Source organism: Bufo bufo, chromosome 2 (genome assembly GCF_905171765.1).
Source record: "Bufo bufo chromosome 2, aBufBuf1.1, whole genome shotgun sequence".
Lineage (NCBI taxonomy): Eukaryota > Metazoa > Chordata > Amphibia > Anura > Bufonidae > Bufo > Bufo bufo.
The window spans coordinates 4,211,390-4,227,714 of record NC_053390.1 but is presented as its reverse complement, the minus strand read 5'-3'; the positions used below and the strand labels follow the sequence as shown (position 1 = coordinate 4,227,714).

Genomic DNA, 16,325 nt, shown 5'->3' with positions numbered 1-16,325 from the left:
AGAAGACATGATTCCTATGGTGCCATGGACTGGTTTATTAACTCCTATGTTTCATGACTTTGACATTATAATCATGTGAGTTTTAGAAGTTCCCAAAATTTCATTAGGTTGAAGACCCCCAAACCAGCTAGGGACCCTACTGAGAAACTCTAACCATTTGATTTTGGTGGTCAAATCATCAATAGTGATGTAACTGCTGTGGGCTATGGTTGTCCACTGTGGTCAAATGACAACATATCATCACATGAATGCAATGGTGGAGGTGTGAAACTGCTCTCCTAATGAGAACCCATGACTGTGGCCCTGCGGTATGCTGTGGTTTGATCTAGTAGAAAACCCGTTTCTGGTGATAATCTGCATAACATGCCCAATTATGGACCCATTTGTTGTTGTTTTAGTTGTTTTTTATAGTTTCTTTTATTGATTTCTCTATTTTCTTCTTTGAAGGATAAGTCGTCGTGTGTGTTTCTGGACTTCTTCACAGGTAAGTCTTCAGATCAGTCATCAGGCAATGATGAGTTGTAGGAAGCTCTGGAGATCCTGTTAATGTAGAGAATCTTACAGGCAATGCCCCCTGGGAAACTACCTGTACCACCTGTAGGTGGCTGGCTTTTCGAGTAAATTTCCCCGCTAATGGTTATAAAACCAATTTATCAGGACAATTTGTGAACTTTCTCTTTGCTTGACAATTTTGAAAATTGATGATGAAATGGAGGTGATCTCTAAAGAGCCGTAGTTCGGACCAGACTTATAAAGTAGAATGGGTGAAAATGGTGCACTTTCTTTGAAAGTTGTGTGCTTCCAATCAAAATCGCTCCAACCACCTCCTTTCTGAGACTGGAAAAAAAATGTGGACCACTCTTTAAATCCTGTCCTGTAGGCGGCACTTGAAAGGAGGATAATGCATTTAGAGAACCAGGATGACCGATCCCCATCTCTCTCTCTTCTTCAGCTAAAGATCTGGTCCGTGGCCCGGCTCCTGTCATCGCGGGGTCTGTGGCTGCTCTGCTCTTACTCCTGGTCTTACTGGTTCTGGCTGGTTTATGGAGGACTGGATTTTATCGGTTTGTGTTTTCACATTGTTGTGACTTTTACAAAAATATCTGCAAAACGTTGAAGAGATTTGATATTATTAATTGTACTCTGATCCCACTTATTATCTGGTGGAATTACCGCCCTCCAGACCCCTGCACCATCAATGTAAACCCTGGTCTCTCCATACCGAACAGTATATACTGGCACAATCAGCAGGACTTGTGCCAGTGAAGAAGCTTTGCTGATTGGACAAATCCATTCTGTAGAATCATTTTACTCATCTCTAAAACAGATTTGTCAGGACAGTACTCGGGGTGGTACTACATTATGGGCACTTATATACAGAGGTACATTTGTAAGGGTATTACCAGGGCTGGTATTATTGTATGGGTACTAATATGTTTAATACTCTGTGCAAAAATCTGTAATCCAGTGTCTCTACTATAACTAGGCACGGGGAAGGTGCTCACGTCAGTAGACACACCCTCGTTGTCTGGAGATTATATGGAATTACTTAATTACACTCAGAATATATGGAATTACTTAATTACAAATATATGATTTATTCTGTTATAAAATCCTCAAAATACTTTAAAAACATAATAGAATGGTAATAAAATCCCTAAAAAAATAGTAAAAATGGAAAAAAGATAAAAAGAACCATGTGGTGTAGTGATAGATAGTCACCACTAGATGTCGCTGTGGTACCATAGATGAATGTTCCTTGGTGAGTTAAAGTCGACGTCCTTAATTCTTTGGATTTTGTAGATTATTGAAGTGTTAGAGCGTGATTCAAGTTAGTGGTTTTCACATAATACTAATGCAGTCTTTAATTGAAGAGAAGCTTGCACACCGCTGGTCGGCTGCACAGGTATTAGGGGTTAACAGGTTAGTATGCAAGATGATATGCCGACACTGTCGGTAGTTACTTTACCCCCTCCTGTCTGGTGACCTGATCGGGTCGTCGCCTGCTTAGATCGGTGCTAGATTCTCCGTAGCTGCTTCCTCGCTATACGGACCGGCCGTGGCGTGTGGTATCCTCAGCGTTGCACGTGACCAGGAAGTGGTGCTGGCTACTCACGTGATCTAGAGCAGAGGACGCTCTGGCTTCTGCTGGGTCCTAAAAGCGGGTCAAAGAACCAGTCCACAGGTTTCTAGATGTCGGATATATCCTTAATTTGAGGACACTTTCGAACCATTAAGGATATATCCAACATCTAGAAACCTGTGGACATAGCGACATCTAGTGGTGACTACCTATCACTAAACCTCATATGGTTCTTTTTATCTTTTTTCCATTTTTACAATTTTTTTAGGGATTTTATTACCATTCTATTATGTTTTTAAACTATTTTGAGGATTTTATAACAGAATAAATCATATTTTTGTACTTATGCAAGTCATTCCATCTATTTTGAGTGCCAATCAGTTCTTTTCTGCATATGTTTAATACTCTCCTGGTCCCCTCAATGGTTATACCAGTGCCTCTTTGCTTTTTATGTTTTACAATTGGTACTAATTGTGTTTTGATTTGTATTTTCTGTCAGGAAATTAAAAAAGACAGAAGAAATGCCGCTAAAGTCTGGACTGGGTTGGTGTATACACTATAGATACTGTATATGACATGTGCTAATCTCCCACTGCAGCCACCAAACCCCAAGTCCTCAACACAGCACACCAAGGCTCAGGCACAGCACCCACTGCCCCTAAGGCCTAATCTCAGCGTCCTGAGGCCTAATCACAGCGTCCTGAGGCCTAATCACAGCGTCCTGAGGCCTAATCACAGCGTCCTGAGGCCTAATCACAGCGTCCTGAGGCCTAATCACAGCGTCCTGAGGCCTAATCTCAGCGTCCTGAGGCCTAATCACAGCGTCCTGAGGCCTAATCACAGCGTCCTGAGGCCTAATCTCAGCGTCCTGAGGCCTAATCACAGCGTCCTGAGGCCTAATCACAGCGTCCTGAGGCCTAATCTCAGCGTCCTGAGGCCTAATCACAGCGTCCTGAGACTTAATCTCAGCGTCCTGAGGCCTAACCACAGCCCTCACTAAAAAAAGGGGGTCAGTCAGCACATCCCATAGCACCGCATTATTGCAAATGCTATACCAGCAGGTTAGAGATATTTGGCAAATCATTTTGTACAAAATTATCTGAGCCCGTCTGCCGAACGTCAAGGCAATCTCTAGTTAGACGGGTTCCTAACGCTATATACCTGTTATGTGCCATGGCGGTTAACATACAATTCAGAAGGTGTAGGTTCCACTCACATGCTGGGCTCACCTAAATTTCTGTCATTTTCGGTGCCAAAATGGCCTCCATTGAATCCAGGGAAGACATGAACCAGCATGCACGCTGGGCCCACTCCACACCACCCCCGGCGCAACATGGTCACCAAGGACTGCAATGAGAGTCCACACACTATCTCTCTCCTGGTGCCATATGGTTTCAGTGGCACATAACAGGTATATAGCGTTAGGAACCCGTCTAACTAGAGATTGCCTTGACGTTCGGCAGACGGGCTCAGATAATTTTGTACAAAATGATTTGCCAAATATCTCTAACCTGCTGGTATAGCATTTGCAATAATGCGGTGCTATGGGATGTGCTGACTGACCCCCTTTTTTTTACTTCACAGCCCTCACTACTCTGGGGCCGATTCACAGCACCAGATACTTATGATATTTATTTATAAAAAAAAAAGTCTTTATTACAATTTTTCAAATTCTTACACAGTTTTACACAAATCATCTACAGAGTTATTTTAATTGAATACATTTACAATATATTTATCCCCCCCCCCCCCCACCCTTAGAATGTTGGTTGCAAAGGAAAGAGAGAAGAAAAAAATAATAATAATAACTTATGATACTTAATCACAGCACCTTGAGGCCTAGTCACAGTACCCCAAGGCCTAATCACAGCGTCCTGAGGCCTAATCACAGCGTCCTGAGGCCTAATCACAGCGTCCTGAGGCCTAATCACAGCATCCTGAGGCCTAATCTCAGCGTCCTGAGGCCTAATCACAGCGTCCTGAGGCCTAATCACAGCGTCCTGAGGCCTAATCACAGCATCCTGAGGCCTAATCACAGCGTCCTGAGGCCTAATCACAGCGTCCTGAGGCCTAATCACAGCGTCCTGAGGCCTAATCACAGCGTCCTGAGGCCTAATCACAGCGTCCTGAGGCCTAATCACAGCATCCTGAGGCCTAATCACAGCGTCCTGAGGCCTAATCACAGCGTCCTGAGGCCTAATCACAGCATCCTGAGGCCTAATCACAGCGTCCTGAGGCCTAATCACAGCGTCCTGAGGCCTAATCACAGCGTCCTGAGGCCTAATCATAGCCCTCACTACTCTGGGGACTATTCACATTACCAGATACTTATGATACTTAATCACAGCACCACAGGGCCTAATATCAGTACCCCAAGGCCTAATCACAGCCCTCACTACTCTGGGGTCTATTCACAGCACCAGGTACTTATGATACTTAATCACAGCACCTTGAGGCCTAGTCACAGTACCCCAAGGCCTAATCACAGCACACTGAGGCCTAATCAGACCACTTTGAGATCTAATCACAGCTGCCACTTCCCTGAAGCCTAATCACTGCACCCCAATACCTAATCACAGCCGCCACTACTCTGGAACTATTTTAAATACAGTTGATCACAGCACTCATCTAATTGCTGGCTTTTCACAGGGTGCTCATCTGTACAGGTCCCCAAATCCACCTATGGGACCCTATTCTTGTTGTATAAACAAATTGACAGCACTCCAAAGTTGCAGGTGAAGTATTGTGTGATTTATTCAGCCGGACATAATTTTAGGCAACGTTTCGGGCTATATGTAGCCCTTTATCAGGCACAATGGATGTGAGCAGGTGATTGAGGAAGCGGCACCGGTTCCTCAATCACCTGCTCACATCCATTGTGCCTGATGAAGGGCTACATATAGCCCGAAACGTTGCCTAAAATTATGTCCGGTGTAATAAATCACACAATACTTCACCTGTAACTTTGGAGTGCTGTCAATTTGTTTATACAACTACTCTGGGACTAATCACAGCACCCTGAGGCCTAATATCAGCACCCTGAGGCCTAATATCAGCACCCTGAGGCCTAATATCAGCACCCTGAGGCCTAATCACTGCACCTGAGTGCCTAATATTAATGTCCTGAGGCCTAATCACATGTAATAAATATAATAATAATAATAATAATACATTACAGGCAAGAAGAACATTCCTGTTGAGAATTTGTTGGACGTCGTTAAAACCTTGCGCTATAAGGAAATGTTTAATAATGAAGAAGATGAGGAGAACGCCAGCATCTTACCTGCAGGGCGTTACCTGGAATACAAGGTTACTGCTGTCTGAGACTGTCCATTATGTTTTTCTATTGTCCAGGACCCATCATCTATCTGCCTTTCTCTCTAGGAACTTCCCAGTGGATTATTGCATCAGTGTGAAATCAGTCAATTCGAGGAAAACAAGAAAAAAAATCGCTATAATAAAGTTGTACCTTGTAAGTGTTAAATATTACATTGATCTCATACCGATTCAGCTTCTCATACCGATTCAGCTTCTCATACCGATTCAGCTTCTCATACCGATTCAGCTTCTCATACCGATTCAGCTTCTCATACCGATTCAGGTTTTTATACTGATTCAGGTTTTCATTCAGATTCAGCTTCTAATACTGATTCAGCTTCTCACATACAGATGTGTCCATACATAACTGCTCACTTATCTCAACATGTCCTGAGATGACGTCACAAAATGATGTTATATCTAAATTGGATGAATTGCAATACAACGTTCAGACAGCAGGTGGCGCATTGTGTTACTAGCTAATACCTGAACATAAGGAACACTGGAAGCGCTATGGAGTGCTTCCGTGGTGTTTCTTTCCGTTGTTCCGCACCGCAAATAAATATGACAAGTTGAATGGGTCTGGCCCGCTGCACGGATGTTGCCCGTGCATTGGGGACCTCAATTGCGGTCCCCAATGCACGGAACGGCCGCACAACGGTCGTGTGTATGCAGCATTATACAGAGAATATTATATACTTTTAACAGTCCCATTACATGTTACAAATGTACATAATACAAATCAGATACATTGGGTGTCAGTATATACTGCAATTTTTGCATGACATTTAAAATACTTATTGATTATTAATTGCCTAACATAGTAACATAGTACATAAGGCCGAAAAAAGACATTTGTCCATCCAGTTCAGCCTGTTATCCTGCAAGTTGATCCAGAGGAAGGCAAAAAAAAACCCTGTGAGGTAGAAGCCAATTTTCCTCACTTTAGGGGAATAAAAAATTCCTTCCCGACTCCAATCAGGCATCAGAATAACTCCCTGGATCAACGACCCCTCTCTAGTAGCCATAGCCTGTAATATTATTACACTCCAGAAATACATCCAGGCCCCTCCAGAATTCCTTTATTGTACTCACCATCACCACCTCCTCAGGCAGAGAGTTCCATAGTCTCACTGCTCTTACCGTAAAGAGTCCATAGTCTCACTGCTCTTACAGTAAAGAGTCCATAGTCTCACTGCTCTTACCGTAAAGAGTCCATAGTCTCAGTGCTCTTACCGTAAAGAGTCCACAGTCTCACTGCTCTTACAGTAAAGAGTCCATAGTCTCACCGCTCTTACAGTAAAGAGTCCATAGTCTCACTGCTCTTACCGTAAAGAGTCCACAGTCTCACTGCTCTTACCGTAAAGAGTCCATAGTCTCACTGCTCTTATAGTAAAGAGTCCATAGTCTCACTGCTCTTACAGTAAAGAGTCCATAGTCTCACTGCTCTTACAGTAAAGAGTCCACAGTCTCACTGCTCTTACAGTAAAGAGTCCATAGTCTCACTGCTCTTACAGTAAAGAGTCCATAGTCTCACTGCTCTTACAGTATAGAGTCCATAGTCTCACTGCTCTTACAGTATAGAGTCCATAGTCTCACTGCTCTTACAGTAAAGAGTCCATAGTCTCACTGCTCTTACCGTAAAGAGTCCATAGTCTCACTGCTCTTACAGTATAGAGTCCATAGTCTCACTGCTCTTACAGTAAAGAGTCCATAGTCTCACCGCTCTTACAGTAAAGAGTCCATAGTCTCACCGCTCTTACAGTAAAGAGCCCATAGTCTCACTGCTCTTACAGTATAGAGCCCATAGTCTCACTGCTCGCACAGTAAAGAGTCCATAGTCTCACTGCTCTTACAGTATAGAGTCCATAGTCTCACTGCTCTTACAGTAAAGAGTCCATAGTCTCACTGCTCTTACAGTATAGAGTCCATAGTCTCACCGCTCTTACAGTATAGAGTCCATAGTCTCACTGCTCTTACAGTAAAGAGTCCATAGTCTCACTGCTCTTACAGTAAAGAGTCCACAGTCTCACTGCTCTTACAGTAAAGAGTCCACAGTCTCACTGCTCTTACCGTAAAGAGCCCATAGTCTCAATGCTCTTACAGTAAAGAGTCCATAGTCTCACTGCTCTTACAGTAAAGAGTCCATAGTCTCACTGCTCTTACAGTATAGAGTCCATAGTCTCACTGCTCTTACAGTATAGAGTCCATAGTCTCACTGCTCTTACAGTAAAGAGCCCATAGTCTCACTGCTCTTACAGTATAGAGTCCATAGTCTCACTGCTCTTACAGTAAAGAGTCCACAGTCTCACTGCTCTTACAGTAAAGAGTCCATAGTCTCACTGCTCTTACAGTAAAGAGTCCATAGTCTCACTGCTCTTACAGTAAAGAGTCCATAGTCTCACTGCTCTTACCGTAAAGAGCCCATAGTCTCAATGCTCTTACAGTAAAGAGTCCATAGTCTCACTGCTCTTACAGTAAAGAGTCCATAGTCTCACTGCTCTTACAGTATAGAGTCCATAGTCTCACTGCTCTTACAGTATAGAGTCCATAGTCTCACTGCTCTTACAGTAAAGAGTCCACAGTCTCACTGCTCTTACAGTAAAGAGCCCATAGTCTCACTGCTCTTACAGTATAGAGTCCATAGTCTCACTGCTCTTACAGTAAAGAGTCCACAGTCTCACTGCTCTTACAGTAAAGAGTCCATAGTCTCACTGCTCTTACAGTAGAGTCCATAGTCTCACTGCTCTTACAGTAAAGAGTCCATAGTCTCACTGCTCTTACAGTAAAGAGTCCATAGTCTCACTGCTCTTACAGTAAAGAGTCCATAGTCTCACTGCTCTTACAGTAAAGAGTCCATAGTCTCACTGCTCTTACAGTAAAGAGTCCATAGTCTCACTGCTCTTACAGTAAAGAGTCCATAGTCTCACTGCTCTTACAGTAAAGAGTCCATAGTCTCACTGCTCTTACAGTAAAGAGTCCATAGACTCACTGCTCTTACAGTATAGAGTCCATTGTCTCACTGCTCTTACAGTAAAGAGTCCACAGTCTCACTGCTCTTACAGTAAAGAGTCCACAGTCTCACTGCTCTTACAGTAAAGAGTCCACAGTCTCACTGCTCTTACAGTATAGAGTCCATAGTCTCACTGCTCTTACAGTAAAGAGTCCATAGTCTCACTGCTCTTACAGTATAGAGTCCATAGTCTCACTGCTCTTACAGTATAGAGTCCATAGTCTCACTGCTCTTACAGTAAAGAGTCCACAGTCTCACTGCTCTTAAAGTAAAGAGTCCATAGTCTCACTGCTCTTACAGTAAAGAGTCCATAGTCTCACTGATCTTACAGTAAAGAGTCATAGTCTCACTGCTCTTACAGTAAAGAGTCCATAGTCTCACTGCTCTTACAGTAAAGAATCCATAGTCTCACTGATCTTACAGTAAAGAGTCCATAGTCTCACTGCTCTTACAGTAAAGAGTCCATAGTCTCACTGCTCTTACAGTAAAGAGTCCATAGTCTCACTGCTCTTACAGTAAAGAGTCCATAGTCTCACTGCTCTTACAGTATAGAGTCCACAGTCTCACTGCTCTTACCGTATAGAGTCCATAGTCTCACTGCTCTTACAGTAAAGAGTCAATAGTCTCACTGCTCTTACAGTATAGAGTCCATAGTCTCACTGCTCTTACAGTATAGAGTCCATAGTCTCGCTGCTCTTACAGTATAGAGTCCATAGTCTCGCTGCTCTTACAGTAAAGAGTCCATAGTCTCACTGCTCTTACAGTAAAGAGTCCATAGTCTCACTGCTCTTACAGTATAGAGTCCATAGTCTCACTGCCTTACAGTAAAGAGTCCATAGTCTCACTGCTCTTACAGTAAAGAGTCCATAGTCTCACTGCTCTTACAGTAAAGAGTCCATAGTCTCACTGCTCTTACAGTATAGAGTCCATAGTCTCACTGCTCTTACAGTAAAGAGTCCATAGTCTCACTGCTCTTACAGTAAAGAGTCCATAGTCTCACTGCTCTTACAGTAAAGAGTCCATAGTCTCACTGCTCTTACAGTAAAGAGTCCATAGTCTCACTGCTCTTACAGTATAGAGTCCATAGTCTCACTGCTCTTACAGTAAAGAGTCCATAGTCTCACTGCTCTTACAGTAAAGAGTCCATAGTCTCACTGCTCTTACAGTAAAGAGTCCATAGTCTCACTGCTCTTACAGTAAAGAGTCCACAGTCTCACTGCTCTTACAGTAAAGAGTCCACAGTCCCACTGCTCTTACAGTAAAGAGTCCATAGTCTCACTGCTCTTACAGTATAGCGTTCATAGTCTCACTGCTCTTACAGTAAAGAGTCCATAGTCTCACTGCTCTTACAGTAAAGAGTCCATAGTCTCACTGCTCTTACCGTAAAGAGTCCATAGTCTCACTGCTCTTACAGTAAAGAGTCCATAGTCTCACTGCTCTTACAGTATAGAGTCCATAGTCTCACTGCTCTTACAGTATAGAGTCCATAGTCTCACCGCTCTTACAGTAAGAGGTCCATAGTCTCACTGCTCTTACAGTATAGAGTCCATAGTCTCACTGCTCTTACAGTAAAGAGTCCATAGTCTCACCGCTCTTACAGTAAAGAGTCCATAGTCTCACCGCTCTTACAGTAAAGAGTCATAGTCTCACTGCTCTTACAGTATAGAGTCCATAGTCTCACTGCTCTTACAGTAAAGAGTCCATAGTCTCACTGCTCTTACAGTATAGAGTCCATAGTCTCACTGCTCTTACAGTAAAGAGTCCACAGTCTCACTGCTCTTACAGTAAAGAGTCCATAGTCTCACTGCTCTTACAGTAAAGAGTCCATAGTCTCACTGCTCTTACAGTAAAGAGTCCATAGTCTCACTGCTCTTACAGTAAAGAGTCATAGTCTCACTGCTCTTACAGTAAAGAGTCCATAGTCTCACTGCTCTTACAGTAAAGAGTCCATAGACTCACTGCTCTTACAGTAAAGAGTCCATAGTCTCACTGCTCTTACAGTAAAGAGTCCATAGTCTCACTGCTCTTACAGTAAAGAGTCCATAGTCTCACTGCTCTTACAGTAAAGAGTCCATAGTCTCACTGCTCTTACAGTAAAGAGTCCATAGACTCACTGCTCTTACAGTATAGAGGCCATTGTCTCACTGCTCTTACAGTAAAGAGTCCACAGTCTCACTGCTCTTACAGTAAAGAGTCCACAGTCTCACTGCTCTTACAGTAAAGAGTCCACAGTCTCACTGCTCTTACAGTATAGAGTCCATAGTCTCACTGCTCTTACAGTAAAGAGTCCATAGTCTCACTGCTCTTACAGTATAGAGTCCATAGTCTCACTGCTCTTACAGTAAAGAGTCCATAGTCTCACTGCTCTTACAGTAAAGAGTCCACAGTCTCACTGCTCTTAAAGTAAAGAGTCCATAGTCTCACTGCTCTTACAGTAAAGAGTCCATAGTCTCACTGATCTTACCGTAAAGAGTCCATAGTCTCACTGCTCTTACAGTAAAGAGTCCATAGTCTCACTGCTCTTACAGTAAAGAATCCATAGTCTCACTGATCTTACAGTAAAGAGTCCATAGTCTCACTGCTCTTACAGTAAAGAGTCCATAGTCTCACTGCTCTTACAGTAAAGAGTCCATAGTCTCACTGCTCTTACAGTAAAGAGTCCATAGTCTCACTGCTCTTACAGTATAGAGTCCACAGTCTCACTGCTCTTACCGTATAGAGTCCATAGTCTCACTGCTCTTACAGTAAAGAGTCAATAGTCTCACTGCTCTTACAGTATAGAGTCCATAGTCTCACTGCTCTTACAGTATAGAGTCCATAGTCTCGCTGCTCTTACAGTATAGAGTCCATAGTCTCGCTGCTCTTACAGTAAAGAGTCCATAGTCTCACTGCTCTTACAGTAAAGAGTCCATAGTCTCACTGCTCTTACAGTATAGAGTCCATAGTCTCACTGCCCTTACAGTAAAGAGTCCATAGTCTCACTGCTCTTACAGTAAAGAGTCCATAGTCTCACTGCTCTTACCGTAAAGAGTCCATAGTCTCACTGCTCTTACAGTAAAGAGTCCATAGTCTCACTGCTCTTACAGTATAGAGTCCATAGTCTCACTGCTCTTACAGTATAGAGTCCATAGTCTCACCGCTCTTACAGTAAAGAGTCCATAGTCTCACTGCTCTTACAGTATAGAGTCCATAGTCTCACTGCTCTTACAGTAAAGAGTCCATAGTCTCACCGCTCTTACAGTAAAGAGTCCATAGTCTCACTGCTCTTACAGTAAAGAGTTCATAGTCTCACTGCTCTTACAGTATAGAGTCCATAGTCTCACTGCTCTTACAGTAAAGAGTCCATAGTCTCACTGCTCTTACAGTATAGAGTCCATAGTCTCACTGCTCTTACAGTAAAGAGTCCACAGTCTCACTGCTCTTACAGTAAAGAGTCCATAGTCTCACTGCTCTTACAGTAAAGAGTCCATAGTCTCACTGCTCTTACAGTAAAGAGTCCATAGTCTCACTGCTCTTACAGTAAAGAGTCCATAGTCTCACTGCTCTTACAGTAAAGAGTCCATAGTCTCACTGCTCTTACAGTAAAGAGTCCATAGACTCACTGCTCTTACAGTAAAGAGTCCACAGTCTCACTGCTCTTACAGTAAAGAGTCCACAGTCTCACTGCTCTTACAGTATAGAGTCCATAGTCTCACTGCTCTTACAGTAAAGAGTCCATAGTCTCACTGCTCTTACAGTATAGAGTCCATAGTCTCACTGCTCTTACAGTATAGAGTCCATAGTCTCACTGCTCTTACAGTAAAGAGTCCACAGTCTCACTGCTCTTAAAGTAAAGAGTCCATAGTCTCACTGCTCTTACAGTAAAGAGTCCATAGTCTCACTGATCTTACCGTAAAGAGTCCATAGTCTCACTGCTCTTACAGTAAAGAGTCCATAGTCTCACTGCTCTTACAGTAAAGAATCCATAGTCTCACTGATCTTACAGTAAAGAGTCCATAGTCTCACTGCTCTTACAGTAAAGAGTCCATAGTCTCACTGCTCTTACAGTAAAGAGTCCATAGTCTCACTGCTCTTACAGTAAAGAGTCCATAGTCTCACTGCTCTTACAGTATAGAGTCCACAGTCTCACTGCTCTTACCGTATAGAGTCCATAGTCTCACTGCTCTTACAGTAAAGAGTCAATAGTCTCACTGCTCTTACAGTATAGAGTCCATAGTCTCACTGCTCTTACAGTATAGAGTCCATAGTCTCGCTGCTCTTACAGTATAGAGTCCATAGTCTCGCTGCTCTTACAGTAAAGAGTCCATAGTCTCACTGCTCTTACAGTAAAGAGTCCATAGTCTCACTGCTCTTACAGTATAGAGTCCATAGTCTCACTGCCCTTACAGTAAAGAGTCCATAGTCTCACTGCTCTTACAGTAAAGAGTCCATAGTCTCACTGCTCTTACAGTAAAGAGTCCATAGTCTCACTGCTCTTACAGTATAGAGTCCATAGTCTCACTGCTCTTACAGTAAAGAGTCCATAGTCTCACTGCTCTTACAGTAAAGAGTCCATAGTCTCACTGCTCTTACAGTAAAGAGTCCATAGTCTCACTGCTCTTACAGTAAAGAGTCCATAGTCTCACTGCTCTTACAGTATAGAGTCCATAGTCTCACTGCTCTTACAGTATAGAGTCCATAGTCTTACTGCTCTTACAGTAAAGAGTCCATAGTCTCACTGCTCTTACAGTAAAGAGTCCATAGTCTCACTGCTCTTACAGTAAAGAGTCCATAGTCTCACTGCTCTAACAGTAAAGAGTCCATAGTCTCACTGCTCTTACAGTAAAGAGTCCATAGTCTCACTGCTCTTACAGTAAAGAGTCCATAGTCTCACTGCTCTTACAGTAAAGAGTCCATAGTCTCACTGCTCTTACAGTAAAGAGTCCATAGACTCACTGCTCTTACAGTATAGAGTCCATAGTCTCACTGCTCTTACCGTAAAGAGCCCATAGTCTCACTGCTCTTACAGTATAGAGTCCATAGTCTCACTGCTCTTACAGTAAAGAGTCCACAGTCTCACTGCTCTTACAGTAAAGAGTCCATAGTCTCACTGCTCTTACAGTAAAGAGTCCATAGTCTCACTGCTCTTACAGTAAAGAGTCCATAGTCTCACTGCTCTTACAGTAAAGAGTCCATAGTCTCACTGCTCTTACAGTAAAGAGTCCATAGTCTCACTGCTCTTACAGTAAAGAGTCCATAGTCTCACTGCTCTTACAGTATAGAGTCCATAGTCTCACTGCTCTTACAGTAAAGAGTCCATAGTCTCACTGCTCTTACAGTAAAGAGTCCACAGTCTCACTGCTCTTACAGTAAAGAGTCCACAGTCTCACTGCTCTTACAGTAAAGAGTCCATAGTCTCACTGCTCTTACAGTAAAGAGTCCATAGTCTCACTGTTCTTACAGTATAGAGTCCATAGTCTCACTGCTCTTACAGTATAGAGTCCATAGTCTCACTGCTCTTACAGTATAGAGTCCATAGTCTCACTGCTCTTACAGTAAAGAGTCCATAGTCTCACTGCTCTTACAGTAAAGAGTCCATAGTCTCACTGCTCTTACAGTAAAGAGTCCATAGTCTCACTGCTCTTACAGTAAAGAGTCCACAGTCTCACTGCTCTTACAGTAAAGAGTCCACAGTCTCACTGCTCTTACAGTAAAGAGTCCATAGTCTCACTGCTCTTACAGTATAGCGTTCATAGTCTCACTGCTCTTACAGTAAAGAGTCCATAGTCTCACTGCTCTTACAGTAAAGAGTCCATAGTCTCACTGCTCTTACCGTAAAGAGTCCATAGTCTCACTGCTCTTACAGTAAAGAGTCCATAGTCTCACTGCTCTTACAGTATAGATTCCATAGTCTCACTGCTCTTACAGTATAGAGTCCATAGTCTCACTGCTCTTAAAGTAAAGAGTCCATAGTCTCACTGCTCTTACAGTATAGAGTCCATAGTCTCACTGCTCTTACAGTAAAGAGTCCATAGTCTCACTGCTCTTACAGTAAAGAGTCCATAGTCTCACTGCTCTTACAGTAAAGAGTCCATAGTCTCACTGCTCTTACAGTAAAGAGTTCATAGTCTCACTGCTCTTACAGTATAGAGTCCATAGTCTCACTGCTCTTACAGTAAAGAGTCCATAGTCTCACTGCTCTTACAGTAAAGAGTCCATAGTCTCACTGCTCTTACAGTATAGAGTCCATAGTCTCACTGCTCTTACAGTAAAGAGTCCATAGTCTCACTGCTCTTACAGTATAGAGTCCATAGTCTCACTGCTCTTACAGTATAGAGTCCATAGTCTCACTGCTCTTACAGTAAAGAGTCCATAGTCTCACTGCTCTTACAGTAAAGAGTCCATAGTCTTACTGCTCTTACAGTATAGAGTCCATAGTCTCACTGCTCTTACAGTAAAGAGTCCATAGTCTCACTGCTCTTACAGTAAAGAGTCCATAGTCTCACTGCTCTTACCGTAAAGAGTCCATAGTCTCACTGCTCTTACAGTAAAGAGTCCATAGTCTCACTGCTCTTACAGTATAGAGTCCATAGTCTCACTGCTCTTACAGTATAGAGTCCATAGTCTCACTGCTCTTACAGTAAAGAGTCCATAGTCTCACTGCTCTTACAGTATAGAGTCCATAGTCTCACTGCTCTTACAGTAAAGAGTCCATAGTCTCACCGCTCTTACAGTAAAGAGTCCATAGTCTCACTGCTCTTACAGTAAAGAGTTCATAGTCTCACTGCTCTTACAGTATAGAGTCCATAGTCTCACTGCTCTTACAGTAAAGAGTCCATAGTCTCACTGCTCTTACAGTATAGAGTCCATAGTCTCACTGCTCTTACAGTATAGAGTCCATAGTCTCACTGCTCTTACAGTAAAGAGTCCATAGTCTCACTGCTCATACAGCAAAGAGTCCATAGTCTCACTGCTCTTACAGTAAAGAGTCCATAGTCTCACTGCTCTTACAGTAAAGAGTCCATAGTCTCACTGCTCTTACAGTAAAGAGTCCATAGTCTCACTGCTCTTACAGTAAAGAGTCCATAGTCCTCACTGCTCTTACAGTAAAGAGTCCATAGTCTCACTGCTCTTACAGTAAAGAGTCCATAGTCTCACTGCTCTTACAGTATAGAGTCCATAGTCTCACTGCTCTTACAGTAAAGAGTCCATAGTCTCACTGCTCTTACAGTAAAGAGTCCATAGTCTCACTGCTCTTACAGTATAGAGTCCATAGTCTCACTGCTCTTACAGTAAAGAGTCCATAGTCTCACTGCTCTTACAGTAAAGAGTCCACAGTCTCACTGCTCTTACAGTAAAGAGTCCACAGTCTCACTGCTCTTACAGTATAGAGTCCATAGTCTCACTGCTCTTACAGTAAAGAGTCCATAGTCTCACTGCTCTTACAGTAAAGAGTCCATAGTCTCACTGCTCTTACAGTATAGAGTCCATAGTCTCACTGCTCTTACAGTAAAGAGTCCATAGTCTCACTGCTCTTACAGTAAAGAGTCCATAGTCTCACTGCTCTTACAGTAAAGAGTCCACAGTCTCACTGCTCTTACAGTATAGAGTCCATAGTCTCACTGCTCTTACAGTAAAGAGTCCATAGTCTCACTGCTCTTACAGTAAAGAGTCCATAGTCTCACTGCTCTTACAGTATAGAGTCCATAGTCTCACTGCTCTTACAGTAAAGAGTCCATAGTCTCACTGCTCTTACAGTAAAGAGTCCATAGTCTCACTGCTCTTACAGTAAAGAGTCCATAGTCTCACTTCTCTTACAGTAAAGAGTCCATAGTCTCTCTGCTCTTACAGTATAGAGTCCATAGTCTCACTGCTCTTACAGTAAAGAGTCCATAGTCTCACTGCTCTTACAGTAAAGAGTCCATAGTCTCA

General features: G+C 42.8%; 1 protein-coding gene across 1 annotated transcript in view; it reads left to right on the top strand.

Annotated features, from left to right (window-relative positions):
• LOC120991958 (receptor-type tyrosine-protein phosphatase kappa-like) overlaps positions 1–16,325 on the top strand; it is a 307,712-nt gene that overhangs the window by 209,350 nt on the left and 82,037 nt on the right. The window contains exons 14-18 of the mRNA XM_040420706.1: positions 448–484; positions 953–1,064; positions 2,583–2,626; positions 5,262–5,392; positions 5,468–5,555. Of these exons, the coding sequence (XP_040276640.1) occupies positions 448–484; positions 953–1,064; positions 2,583–2,626; positions 5,262–5,392; positions 5,468–5,555 (412 nt within the window). The remainder of the gene's footprint in view (positions 1–447; positions 485–952; positions 1,065–2,582; positions 2,627–5,261; positions 5,393–5,467; positions 5,556–16,325) is intronic.